At 43.6% G+C, this 15096-nt stretch overlaps 1 protein-coding gene across 1 annotated transcript in view; it reads right to left on the bottom strand.

Annotated features, from left to right (window-relative positions):
• Positions 1-1208: 1208 nt before the first annotated feature.
• Positions 1209-15096, bottom strand: part of LOC139384648 (puratrophin-1-like) — a 26491-nt gene continuing 12603 nt past the window's right edge. The window contains exons 7-11 of the mRNA XM_071129462.1: positions 11005-11185; positions 9991-10107; positions 7236-7493; positions 4716-4921; positions 1209-3730 (exon numbers count right to left, since the gene is read on the bottom strand). Of these exons, the coding sequence (XP_070985563.1) occupies positions 3725-3730; positions 4716-4921; positions 7236-7493; positions 9991-10107; positions 11005-11185 (768 nt within the window). The 3' untranslated portion in view covers positions 1209-3724. The remainder of the gene's footprint in view (positions 3731-4715; positions 4922-7235; positions 7494-9990; positions 10108-11004; positions 11186-15096) is intronic.

The raw sequence follows: 15096 nt of genomic DNA, 5'->3' as shown, positions 1-15096 counted from the left end.
TATAAAAAAAGGAAGAGGGAGCCATTTGGGACGTGTCCAACAGTAGTTTAGACTGTAGAGAGTCTGTTGTCTATATATATATATATTCCCTGCTGAGTCGTGGTCAACAAGGTGATTTGCATCCAGACAGTCTTGTCTCCAGGTCCAGATGTGGTTTTTGCCTGCTTCAATGTGTCCTGGGAGGACATGGTGTTTGGGAGGCAGTGCCATTTCTTTCTGACCGGACTCATCCTGGACTCCATAAGACTAGAGGACTCCAAGGACTGCACTCTCAAGATAACCAACCTGGTCTATTTCCTCTGGGTAATAAGACGATACGTCTGGGGGCGTCTGTTTCCTGGACACACAGATTAAAACCCAATGTTGAATCTGCATTGAGCTGTTAAATCCAGGATCAGGTTTAACCTGTGTCTCGGAAACTTACCCTTGGTTGTTGGTTATGAGGACTTTTTTTAAATTATTGCTAATATTATGAAGTTGATGTTCTGTTAAACTGTTTTGAGTGGTCACCTGAGGTGTCCATATTGGTTTGGTAAAGATGAGTCTCTTCGGGTGCAGCACTCATTCCGTCCCTGACCCCTTCTCTCCGTCCCTCTCGTCCCCGTCCCAGACAGGACAGGTGAAGGTTGAGGACTTTGTCTCTGAGCTGCTCAGAATCATTTGTTCTGAGAGACGGGAGAAGAGCAGAGAGCAGCTGCTCCTGCAGTGGTTGGAGGTGAGCGCCTTGGGATTTCCTCTCAGTGTTTCCCCTAGAATATTGTCCAGATGGGGGGGCAACAAAAACACAACATTCAGGGCCTCTTGAACCAAAATCTTCAATCTAGCGTGACTTCTCTCTGAGAGATCCATCTTTCCTTTCCTTGTTCTAGTTCTCCCTTCCTCTAGCCCAGCGCTACTCTGACTGTCTGGAGCAGCTGGACAGAGGACACTGTCGTACAGTCAGTCTGTTTCCTTAAGACTACAGACCCAGTGTCCCCCCCACCTCAACACAGTAAGACAGACTACAGACCCAGTGTCCCCCCCCACCTCAACACAGTAAGACAGACCACAGACACAGTGTTCCCCACTCCTCAACACAGTAAGACAGACTACAGACCCAGTGTCCCCCCCACCTCGACAGACTACAGACACAGTGTCCCCTCACCTCAGGAAGACATGTTGACTGACCTACACCCCCTTCAGGATCCCAGTGAAAACCAACACCCTCCTTCTGGATACAAAAGCCAACACGTGTTTATTAAAAGTTTGAACGTGTTAGGATGAAGCGAGATGCCAGGGGATGAAGACATTCGTGCTCCAGATTCAACGAGTGGAAAGTCATTTTGTTGTTGAATGGTGATTCCCTGCTGCTTTCTACAGGTTGATACATGTACACCGCTATCACAGTCTTCCTCTGCTTTCTCCTACACAATACTAGAACCAGAGAGCACCACTGGTGCAAATATTTACAGACAGACAATGTACATTTAGAGGTTTTCCTTTCTTCTTAATGCCATCTTAAAAAATAAAAAAATGTATATGAACAAGAAACATTTTTTATTTTTATTTTTTTTAATTTGAAACTGTAGGTGAAAGTAGCCTCTCTCTCTCTCTTCTGCTCTCGGTGTGTACCATTCTCCTCTCTCTCTCTTCTTCTTCTCTCGGTGTGTACCGGTCTCCTCTCTCCATTCTACAGCCCCGAGTCACTCAGCTGGGAGGACAGATCTACTACGATCAGGAGGACAGGACCTCAGCCTCTCAGACCCACTGGCTCTGACCTGTCAGGGAACTGACCTGGAGTCAGGCTCACGTCACAAATAGCACCTTATTCACTATATATAGTGCACTAGTTTTGGCCATAGGTCTCTGGTCAACAGTAATCCCCTACATAATGAATAGGTTGCTATTTGGGATACACCCTCAGTCAGACCTGAACGGCTACAGGAAGTGGCAACAGACCGAGACACAGAACAAAACAAGATGGAGGAATCTGACCACAGAACAGACGTTATGTGAAGACACTGTAAAAAGAGTCGTACCAGAATGCCGAAAAATAAACATGTTGCTTTGGACCTTTTTTGAAGAGTATCCTGACTGATTCAGAACTAGCCTTTCATCCCAGGGTATATCAGAACTAGCCTTTCATCCCAGGGTATATCAGAACTAGCCTTTCATCCCAGGGTATAACATCAATCAACAGGTGAACCAGAACTAGCCTTTCATCCCAGGGTATATCAGAACTAGCCTTTCATCCCAGGGTATATCAGAACTAGCCTTTCATCCCAGGGTATAACAGAACTAGCCTTTCATCCCAGGGTATATCAGAACTAGCCTTTCATCCCAGGGTATAACAGAACTAGCCTTTCATCCCAGGGTATAACATCAATCAACAGGTGAACCAGAACTAGCCTTTCATCCCAGGGTATAACATCAATCAACAGGTGAACCAGAACTAGCCTTTCATCCCAGGGTATAACAGAACTAGCATTTCATCCCAGGGTATAACATCAATCAACAGGTGAACCAGAACTAGTCTTTCATCCCAGGGTATAACAGAACTAGCCTTTCATCCCAGGGTATAACATCAATCAACAGGTGAACCAGAACTAGCCTTTCATCCCAGGGTATAACAGAACTAGCCTTTCATCCCAGGGTATATCAGAACTAGCCTTTCATCCCAGGGTATATCAGAACTAGCCTTTCATCCCAGGGTATATCAGAACTAGTCTTTCATCCCAGGGTACATCAGAACTAGCCTTTCATCCCAGGGTATAACAGAACTAGCCTTTCATCCCAGGGTATATCAGAACTAGCCTTTCATCCCAGGGTATATCAGAACTATCCTTTCATCCCAGGGTATATCAGAACTAGTCTTTCATCCCAGGGTATAACATCAATCAACAGGTGAACCAGAACTAGCCTTTCATCCCAGGGTATAACAGAACTAGCCTTTCATCCCAGGGTATAACAGAACTAGCCTTTCATCCCAGGGTATAACAGAACTAGCCTTTCATCCCAGGGTATATCAGAACTAGCCTTTCATCCCAGGGTATAACAGAACTAACCTTTCATCCCAGGGTATAACATCAATCAACAGGTGAACCAGAACTAGCCTTTCATCCCAGGGTATAACATCAATCAACAGGTGAACCAGAACTAGCCTTTCATCCCAGGGTATAACAGAACTAGCCTTTCATCCCAGGGTATAACAGAACTAGCCTTTCATCCCAGGGTATAACAGAACTAGCCTTTCATCCCAGGGTATAACAGAACTAGCCTTTCATCCCAGGGTATAACAGAACTAGCCTTTCATCCCAGGGTATAACAGAACTAGCCTTTCATCCCAGGGTATAACAGAACTAGCCTTTCATCCCAGGGTATAACAGAACTAGCCTTTCATCCCAGGGTATAACATCAATAAACAGGTGAATCAGAAGTTGCAGTAAAAGTGGTCAACAAGACGATAAAGAAACCAACCATTCATAAATTCACAGGAAACTATTAAAATAATTATTTACAGAATAACCCAATAGAGTACAGGAAAAAAAAACGACTGCACCCACCAGTACTTTTGGGAAGAAAAATATAACAATATTTAAATTAACTTTAAAAAAACAATATAAAAGCTATGCTCAAAAGTGTCTTTTCTTTTTATTTTAAAAACAGTCCCAGGTCTTTACAGTGTCCATGTGAGATGAGAGTCTCGCCTGTCTTCCTTGGCGTGGTAATAGTGTCTTTCTGGATATCAGACCTGTAGAGAGAGACCAGAGTAACAGACTTACTACAGAGATACTACACGCAGACCTCCCATCAAAACACCACAGCTAGCCTGAAATACAGACCTGTTTCGTGCTAACATTCCACCTCTGGTACTCTTGTGTCATTTGTTTGTCACGACAAGGAGATGAACGTTAACACAAAGAGACTGGTACCCAGGCTATGTCACCAAACAGCAGCATCTTGGAGAAATACAGGCTTCCATACAGTATAGACTATAGCACAGCTCTTAGCCCAGGCCCCATATTCACATATCATCTCAGTACCAGTGCTGATCTGGGATCAGTTTATCCCCTTTTTAGATCATAATGAATGAGATTACAAGGTGGGACCTGATCCTAGTTCAACCACTCCTACTCTGAGAAGCTCTGTGAATACAGGCCCTGGGCATTGTTTAGAGAAGGAGGTTTGAGTTGAGACGTTGCTCCACTTACTCCAAGCAGGGTCCCAGTCAGGAATCACACTATAGTGGAAGGGCCTATGGTCTGAGCTACATTCTGGAGATGAATGGAGGGAAGGAGAGAGGGAGGGAGGAAGGGAGAGGGGGAGGGAGGGAGAGAGAGAGGGGGGGGAAGCCAGGGTTACAGATGTGTTATGAGGAATGTTACAAGCATTGATCAAGTCAGCAGGGTTATTGATCATGTCAGCAGGGTTATTGATCAAGTCAGCAGGGTTATTGATCATGTCAGCAGGGTTTTGCACAAAGCCAAGCTCATACAGGTGACGTTTAATCAATCAATGAAATTATAGTTAACACAAATCAATAGTATATATCACATTCCATCACAGACAAACTATCAACCATTCTTCCATGACTGCAGAATGCTGGGAACTGTACTGGTGTTGTAGCGCTGGGCTGGAGAAAAACCCTGCACACACTGCATCTCTCCAGGACCAAGGCCACTGTGGATAGCCTGTAACCCGACGTGAATCCATCCGTAACCATTACGTTCACTTACGGCTGAAATGTACTGGCTGTTGTTGTAGCGCGGCTTGTCTTTGGGGAGGCTGGGGGAGGTCACGCCGTCGGACGGGGGACGGCAGGGGAACGAGGGATCCTCAGATAAACTGGCCTCAGGGAGGTGGCTGGACACACAGCCACTGTCTGAACCACTTGAGCCGCTGCCGGACAGACAGTGGGACGATGAACCTGAGCTCTCTGTAGCTGTGGAGGGAGGGAGGGAGAGGAGGAGGGAGGGAGGGGAGAGGGAGGGAGGGGGGAGAGGAGTTGATCAACACTGATAGGTGGGTTTGGTTGGTACAGTAACTAAAACAAACTATATTAATCTTTAACTTCCAATCTGTAGAAACTATGGGAATAGAATGGTTCATAACACATGGGAACCATCACAGAACAGTTGAAATATATATGTAAATCATAAGAGATTTAAGGAGATAGATGGGATGGACAGAGAGTCGCTGATATACAGTGTGTAGTCATGGAGGGAGGATCTATACAGTATGTAGTCATGGAGGGATGATCTATACAGTATGTAGTCATGGAGGGATGATCTATACAGTATGGAGGGATGATCTATACAGTATGTACTAATGGAGGGATGATCTATACAGTATGGAGGGATGATCTATACAGTATGTAGTCATGGAGGGATGATCTATACAGTATGTAGTCATGGAGGGATGATCTATACAGTATGTACTCATGGAGGGATGATCTATACAGTATGTAGTCATGGAGGGATGATCTATACAGTATGGAGGGATGATCTATACAGTATGTACTAATGGAGGGATGATCTATACAGTATGGAGGGATGATCTATACAGAATGTACTAATATGGAGGGATGATCTATACAGTATGCAGTCATGGAGGGATGATCTATACAGTATGGAGGGATGATCTATACAGTATGGAGGGATGATCTATACAGTATGGAGGGACCATCTATACAGTATGTACTCATGGAGGGATGATCTATACAGTATGTAGTCATGGAGGGATGATCTATACCGTATGGAGGGATGATCTATATAGTATGTACTCATGGAGGGATGATCTATACAGTATGTAGTCATGGAGGGATGATCTATACAGTATGTACTCATGGAGGGATGATCTATACAGTATGTAGTCATGGAGGGATGATCTATACAGTATGTAGTCATGGAGGGATGATCTATACAGTATGTAGTCATGGAGGGATGATCTATACATTATGGAGGGATGATCTATACAGTATGTACTCATGGAGGGATGATATATACAGTATGTAGTCATGGAGGGATGATCTATACAGTATGGAGGGATGATCTATACAGTATGGAGGGATGATCTATACAGTATGTACTAATGGAGGGATGATCTATACAGTATGGAGGGATGATCTATACAGAATGTACTAATGGAGGGATGATCTATACAGTATGTAGTCATGGAGGGATGATCTATACAGTATGGAGGGATGATCTATACAGTATGGAGGGATGATCTATACAGTATGGAGGGATGATCTATACTGTATGTACTCATGAAGGGATGATCTATACAGTATGTAGTCATGGAGGGATGATCTATACCGTATGGAGGGATGATCTATATAGTATGTACTCATGGAGGGATGATCTATACAGTATGTAGTCATGGAGGGATGATCTATACAGTATGTAGTCATGGAGGGATGACCTATACAGTATGTACTCATGGAGGGATGATCTATACAGTATGTACTCATGGAGGGATGATCTATACAGTATGGAGGGATGATCTATACAGTATGTACTCATGGAGGGATGATCTATACAGTATGTAGTCATGGAGGGATGATCTATACAGTATGTAGTCATGGAGGGATGATCTATACAGTATGTAGTCATGGAGGGATGACCTATACAGTATGTACTCATGGAGGGATGATCTATACAGTATGTACTCATGGAGGGATGATCTATACATTATGGAGGGATGATCTATACAGTATGTAGTCATGGAGGGATGATCTATACAGTAAGGAGGGATGATCTATACAGTATGTAGTCATGGAGGGATGATCTATACAGTATGTACTCATGGAGGGATGATCTATACAGTAAGGAGGGATGATCTATACAGTATGTAGTCATGGAGGGATGATCTATACAGTAAGGAGGGATGATCTATACAGTATGGAGGGATGATCTATACAGTATGTAGTCATGGAGGGATGATCTATACAGTAAGGAGGGATGATCTATACAGTAAGGAGGGATGATCTATACAGTATGTAGTCATGGAGGGATGATCTATACAGTAAGGAGGGATGATCTATACAGTATGGAGGGATGATCTATACAGTATGTAGTCATGGAGGGATGATCTATACAGTAAGGAGGGATGATCTATACAGTAAGGAGGGATGATCTATACAGTATGTAGTAATGAAGGGATGATCTATACAGTATGGAGGGATGATCTATACAGTATGGAGGGATGATCTATACAGTATGTACTCATGGAGAGATAATCTATACAGTATGTACTCATGGATGGCTGGCTGCTGGTCTCGTGCTCCATCTCGTCCTCCTCCATACACGGGCTGATGAAGGGCCTCTCTCCCCCGGGCAGCAGGGCCTGGCTGTGGCTGCTGTACATGTGCAGGTTGAGGGGCCCCAGGAGAGTGCAGGAGCCAGACGCAGCAGGGGCCCCGCCGCCAGACCCCCCGTTACTTGACGCTGTACGCTTGAAAGGGTTGGAGTGGTCGAACAGGGACACGGCAATGGAGGCTCGAGTTCTGGCACCTGGGGGAGGGGACGGGTCAGGCATATATTCAGGGACCGCTTTGGTTTAGTGGTTATTGATCAGTGTAATAGACAGTGGTTTAGTGGTTATTGATCAGTGTAATAGACAGTGGTTTAGTGGTTATTGATCAGTGTACTAGACAGTGGTTTGGTGGTTATTGACCAGTGTACTAGACAGTGGTTTAGTGGTTATTGATCAGTGTAATAGACAGTGGTTTAGTGGTTATTGATCAGTGTAATACACAGTGGTTTAGTGGTTATTGATCAGTGTACTAGAAAGTGGTTTGGTGGTTATTGACCAGTGTACTAGACAGTGGTTTAGTGGTTATTGATCAGTGTACTAGACAGTGGTTTAGTTTAGTGGTTATTGATCAGTGTACTAGACAGTGGTTTAGTTTAGTGGTTATTGATCAGTGTACTAGACAGTAGTTTAGTTTAGTAGTTATTGATCAGTGTACTAGACAGTGGTTTGGTGGTTATTGACCAGTGTACTAGACAGTGGTTTAGTGGTTATTGATCAGTGTACTAGACAGTGGTTTAGTGGTTATTGATCAGTGTAATACACAGTGGTTTAGTGGTTATTGATCAGTGTACTAGACAGTGGTTTAGTGGTTATTGATCAGTGTACTAGACAGTGGTTTAGTGGTTATTGATCAGTGTAATACACAGTGGTTTAGTGGTTATTGATCAGTGTAATAGACAGTGGTTTAGTGGTTATTGATCAGTGTACTAGACAGTGGTTTAGTTTAGTGGTTATTGATCAGTGTAATAGACAGTGGTTTAGTGGTTATTGATCAGTGTAATACACAGTGGTTTAGTTTAGTGGTTATTGATCAGTGTAATAGACAGTGGTTTAGTGGTTATTGATCAGTGTACTAGACAGCGGTTTAGTTTAGTGGTTATTGATCAGTGTACTAGACAGTGGTTTAGTGGTTATTGATCAGTGTACTAGACAGTGGTTTAGTGGTTATTGATCAGTGTACTAGACAGTGGTTTAGTGGTTATTGATCAGTGTACTAGACAGTGGTTTAGTGGTTATTGATCAGTGTACTAGACAGTGGTTTAGTGGTTATTGATCAGTGTACTAGACAGTGGTTTAGTGGTTATTGATCAGTGTAATACACAGTGGTTTAGTTTGGTGGTTATTGATCAGTGTACTAGACAGTGGTTTAGTTTGGTGGTTATTGATCAGTGTACTAGACAGTGGTTTAGTGGTTATTGATCAGTGTACTAGACAGTGGTTTAGTGGTTATTGATCAGTGTACTAGACAGTGGTTTAGTGGTTATTGATCAGTGTAATACACAGTGGTTTAGTTTGGTGGTTATTGATCAGTGTACTAGACAGTGGTTTAGTTTAGTGGTTATTGATCAGTGTACTAGACAGTGGTTTAGTGGTTATTGATCAGTGTACTAGACAGTGGTTTAGTGGTTATTGATCAGTGTACTAGACAGTGGTTTAGTGGTTATTGATCAGTGTAATACACAGTGGTTTAGTTTGGTGGTTATTGATCAGTGTACTAGACAGTGGTTTAGTTTGGTGGTTATTGATCAGTGTACTAGACAGTGGTTTAGTTGAGTGGTTATTGATCAATGTACTAGACAGTGGTTTAGTGGTTATTGATCAGTGTAATACACAGTGGTTTAGTGGTTATTGATCAGTGTAATAGACAGTGGTTTAGTGGTTATTGATCAGTGTACTAGACAGTGGTTTAGTTTAGTGGTTATTGATCAGTGTACTAGACAGTGGTTTAGTGGTTATTGATCAGTGTACTAGACAGTGGTTTAGTTTAGTGGTTATTGATCAGTGTACTAGACAGTGGTTTAGTTTACTGGTTATTGATCAGTGTACTAGACAGTGGTTTAGTTTAGTGGTTATTGATCAGTGTAATAGACAGTGGTTTAGTGGTTATTGATCAGTGTAATAGACAGTGGTTTAGTGGTTATTGATCAGTGTAATGGACAGTGGTTTAGTGGTTATTGATCAGTGTAATAGACAGTGGTTTAGTGGTTATTGATCAGTGTAATAGACAGTGGTTTAGTTTAGTGGTTATTGATCAGTGTAATGGACAGTGGTTTAGTGGTTATTGATCAGTGTACTAGACAGAGGTTTAGTTTAGTGGTTATTGATCAGTGTACTAGACAGTGGTTTAGTTTAGTGGTTATTGATCAGTGTACTAGACAGTGGTTTAGTTTAGTGGTTATTGATCAGTGTACTAGACAGTAGTTTAGTTTAGTAGTTATTGATCAGTGTACTAGACAGTGGTTTAGTGGTTATTGACCAGTGTACTAGACAGTGGTTGAGTTTAGTGGTTATTGATCAGTGTACTAGACAGTAGTTTAGTTTAGTAGTTATTGATCAGTGTACTAGACAGTGGTTTAGTGGTTATTGATCAGTGTACTAGACAGTGGTTTAGTTTATTGATCAGTGTACTAGACAGTGGTTTAGTTTAGTGGTTATTGATCAGTGTACTAGACAGTGGTTTAGTTTAGTGGTTACCTCGTCCCTTCATGATGTAGTCTATAGCCCTGTCGTTGATCGCAGCATCACTGGGTGTAATGTCCAGGAACGGCTTGTTACCCACTCCCATGGAAACCATCTCCTGATTACGGATCTCTGAACACAACACAGAGATTAATTAACCACACTGGGCCCACCCAAACAGACCCAGATAAAACTTGTATCAACTGTTATGCCCTCTCTCTCTCCCTCCCTCTGTCGCTCTCTCTCTCTCTCTCCCTCCCTCTCTCCCTCCCTCTGTCTCTCTCCCTCCCTCTCTCCCTCTCTCTGTCTCTCTCCCTCCCTCTCTCTTTCTCTATCTGTCTCTCTCCCTCCCTCTCTCTTTCTCTATCTGTCTCTCTCCCTCCCTCCCTCCCTCTCTCCCTCCCTCTGTCTCTCTCTCCCTCTCTCTGTCTCTCTCTCTCTGTCTCTCTCCCTCCCTCTCTCCCTCCCTCTCTCTTTCTCCCTCCCTCTCTCTTTCTCTATCTGTCTCTTTCATCTCCCTCCCTCCCTCCCTCTCTCTTTCCCCTCCCTCCCTCTCTCCCTCTCTCTGTCTCTCTCCCTCCCTCTCTCTTTCTCCCTCCCTCTCTATTTCTCTATCTGTCTCTTTCCTCCCCCCCTCCCTCCCCCCTCCCTCTTTCTATCTGTCTCTTTCCCCCCCTCCCTCTTTCTATCTGTCTCTTTCCTCCCCCCTCCCTCTTTCTATCTCTCTTTCCTCCCTCCCTCCCTCCGTCCCTCCCTCCCTCCCTCCCTCCCTCCCTCCCTCCCTCCCTCCCTCCCTCCCTCCCTCCCTCCATGTGTCTCTTTCCCCCCTCCCTCCCCCCTCCCTCTTTCTATCTGTCTCTTTCCTCCCCCCCACCCTCTTTCTATCTGTCTCTTTCATCCCCCCTCCCTCTTTCTATCTCTCTTTCCTCCCCCTCTCTCCCTCTCTCTCTGTCTCTTTCCCCTCCCTCCCTCCCTCCCTCCCTATCTCTCTGTCTCTTCCCCCCCCCTCCTCCCCTCCCTCATCTCTACCTTTATTCCGGGTAGCCTGCTGCCAGAGGATACGTGCGATGTTGGTGGTCCAGGCGTGTTTGATGTCTGTGTTGGAGGCCTGCAGGACATACGTCTGGTTCTTACTGCTCCTGCGTCTGAACCACACCTCGAAACGAAGACTGTTGTCCCCAGATGTCTCTGTCATCCCCACGTCTGCCGTCTGGGGGGAGGGAAAAAGAGAGAGAGGAAGGGAGATGTGATTCCCGACAATATAACATTCCATTTTTTTTTTTACAACTTCTAAGTTTCTGCTTATCACATCTCTACATTGTAAAAACAAAGGAGAACCAAATCCCTATGTCACTTCTACAACTGACCACAGTATAACCAAATCCCTATGTCACTTCTACAACTGACCACAGTATAACCAAATCCCTACGTCACTTCTACAACTGACCACAGTATAACCAAATCCCTATGTCACTTCTACAACTGACCACAGTATAACCAAATCCCTACGTCACTTCTACAACTGACCACAGTATAACCAAATCCCTATGTCACTTCTACAACTGACCACAGTATAACCAAATCCCTACGTCACTTCTACAACTGACCACAGTATAACCAAATCCCTATGTCACTTCTACAACTGACCACAGTATAACCAAATCCCTATGTCACTACTACAACTGGCCACAGTATAACCAAATCCCTATGTCACTTCTACAACTGACCACAGTATAACCAAATCCCTATGTCACTTCTACAACTGACCACAGTATAACCAAATCCCTATGTCACTACTACAACTGGCCACAGTATAACCAAATCCCTATGTCACTTCTACAACTGACCACAGTATAACCAAATCCCTATGTCACTTCTACAACTGACCACAGTATAACCAAATCCCTATGTCACTTCTACAACTGACCACAGTATAACCAAATCCCTATGTAACTTCTACAACTGACCACAGTGTAACCAAATCCCTATGCCACTACTACAACTGACCACAGTGTAACCAACACTTAATGGAGTGTTTGTAGATATAGAGGGTAGATATAGAGGGTCCCACCTTAAAGGAGTGTGGGTAGATATAGAGGGTAGATATAGAGGGACCCACCTTAAAGGAGTGTTGGTACATATAGAGGGTAGATATAGAGGGTCCTACTTTAAAGAAGTGTTGGTAGATATAGAGGGTCTTACCTTAAAGGAGTGTTGGTGGATATAGAGGGACCCACCTTAAAGGAGTGTTTGTAGATATAGAGGGACCCACCTTAAAGGAGTGTTGGTAGATATAGAGGGACCCATCTTAACCTCTTTGATCTCTAGGGGCGCTATTTCATTTTTGGATAAAAAACGTTCCCGTTTTAAGCGCAATATTTTGTCACGAAAAGATGCTCGACTATGCATATTCTTGACAGTTTTTGAAAGAAAACACTCTGAAGTTTCAGAATCTGCAAAGATATTGTCTGTAAGTGCCCCAGAACTCATTCTACAGGCGAAACCAAGATGATGCGTCAACCAGGAAACTAGCAGAATTTCTGAAGCTCTGTTTTCCATTCCTTATATGGCTGTGATTGCGCAAGCCTACACTTTCTGTCGTTCCCCCAAGGTGTTAGCAGCATTGTGACGTATTTGTAGGCATATCATTGGAAGATTGACCATAAGAGACTACATTTTCCAAGTGTCCGCCTGGTGTCCTGCGTGGAATTTGGTGCGCAATTGCCAGCTGCTTGTACTTTTCCATTTGATTGAGGGGAGAAACCATGCTTCCACGAACGATATATCATTGAAGAGATATGTGAAAAACACCTTGAGGATTGATTCTAAACAACGTTTGCCATGTTTTCAGTCGATATTATGGAGTTCATTTGGAAAAAAGTTCGCGTTTTGAGGACTGAATTTTCGGGTTTTTTTGGTAGCCAAATGTGATGTATAAAACAGAGCTATTTCTAATACACAAATAATCTTTTTGGAAAAACTGAGCATTTGCTATCTAACTGAGAGTCTCCTCATTGAAAACATCCGAAGTTCTTCAAAGGTAAATTATTTTATTTGAAGGCTTTTATGTTTTTGTTGAAATGTTGCGTGCTGGATGCTAACGCTAATGCTAACGCTAAATGCTACGCTAGCTAGCTACTTTTACACAAATTATTGTTTTCCTATGGTTGAGAAGCATATTTTGAAAATCTGAGATGACAGTGTTGTTTACAAAAGGCTAAGCTTGAGAGATGGCATATTTATTTCATTTCATTTGCGATTTTCATGAATAGTTAACGTTGCGTTATGGTAATGAGCTTGAGTCTGTATTCCTGATACCGGATCCGGGATGGGGAGATCAGAGAGGTTAAAGGAGTGTTGGTAGATATAGAGGGACCCACCTTAAATAAGTGTTGGTAGATATTGAGGGACCCACCTTAAAGGAGTGTTGGTAGATATAGAGGGTAGATATAGAGGAACCCACCTTAAAGGAGTGTTGGTACATATAGAGGGTAGATATAGAGGGACCCACCTTAAAGGAGTGTTGGTAGATATAGAGGGTAGATATAGAGGGACCCACCTTAAAGGAGTGTTGGTAGATATAGAGGGTAGATATAGAGGGACCCACCTTAAATGAGTGTTGGTAGATATAGAGGGACCCACCTTAAAGGAGTGTTGGTAGATATAGAGGGACCCACCTTAAAGGAGTGTTGGTAGATATAGAGGGACCCACCTTAAAGGAGTGTTTGTAGATATAGCGGGTAGATATTGAGGGACCCATCTTAAAGGAGTGTTTGTAGATTAGAGGGTAGATATTGAGGGACCCACCTTAAAGGAGTGTTGGTAGATATAGAGGGTAGATATAGAGGGACCTACTTTAAAGAAGTGTTGGTAGATATAGAGGGTCTTACCTTAAAGGAGTGTTGGTGGATATAGAGGGACCCACCTTAAAGGAGTGTTTGTAGATATAGAGGGACCCACCTTAAAGGAGTGTTGGTAGATATAGAGGGACCCACCTTAAAGGAGTGTTGGTAGATATAGAGGGACCCACCTTAAAGGAGTGTTTGTAGATATAGAGGGTAGATATAGAGGGACCCACCTTAAAGGAGTGCTGGTAGATATAGAGTTTAGATATAGAGGGACCCACCTTAAAGGAGTGTTGTTGGATATAGAGTGACCCACCTTAAAGGAGTGTTGGTACATACAGAGGGACCCACCTTAAAGGAGTGTTGGTAGATACAGAGGGACCCACCTTAAAGGAGTGTTGGTAGATATAGAGGGACCCACCTTAAAGGAGTGTTGGTACATATAGAGGGACCCACCTTAAGGAGTGTTGGTACATATAGAGGGACCCACCTTAAAGGAGTGTTGGTAGATATAGAGTGTAGATATAGAGGGACCCACCTTAAAGGAGTGTTGGTAGATACAGAGGGACCCACCTTAAAGGAGTGTTGGTAGATATAGAGGGACCCACCTTAAAGGAGTGTTGGTAGATACAGAGGGACCCACCTTAAAGGAGTGTTGGTAGATATAGAGGGACCCACCTTAAAGGAGTGTTGGTAGATATAGAGGGACCCACCTTAAAGGAGTGTTGGTAGATACAGAGGGAGCCACCTTAAAGGAGTGTTGGTGGATATAGAGGGACCCACCTTAAAGGAGTGTTGGTACATACAGAGGGACCCACCTTAAAGGAGTGTTGGTAGATACAGAGGGACCCACCTTAAAGGAGTGTTGGTAGATATAGAGGGACCCACCTTAAAGGAGTGTTGGTACATATAGAGGGACCCACCTTAAAGGAGTGTTGGTACATACAGAGGGACCCACCTTAAAGGAGTGTTGGTAGATACAGAGGGACCCACCTTAAAGGAGTGTTGGTAGATATAGAGGGACCCACCTTAAAGGAGTGTTGGTACATATAGAGGGACCCACCTTAAGGAGTGTTGGTACATATAGAGGGACCCACCTTAAGGAGTGTTGGTACATATAGAGGGACCCACCTTAAAGGAGTGTTGGTACATATAGAGGGACCCACCTTAAAGGAGTGTTGGTAGATACAGAGGGACCCACCTTAAAGGAGTGTTGGTAGATATAGAGGGACCCACCTTAAAGGAGTGTTGGTAGATATAGAGGGACCCACCTTAA

This window comes from Oncorhynchus clarkii, chromosome 26, assembly GCF_045791955.1.
Source record: "Oncorhynchus clarkii lewisi isolate Uvic-CL-2024 chromosome 26, UVic_Ocla_1.0, whole genome shotgun sequence".
Classification (NCBI taxonomy): Eukaryota; Metazoa; Chordata; class Actinopteri; order Salmoniformes; family Salmonidae; genus Oncorhynchus; species Oncorhynchus clarkii.
This window is presented reverse-complemented; position numbering and strand designations above follow the sequence as displayed.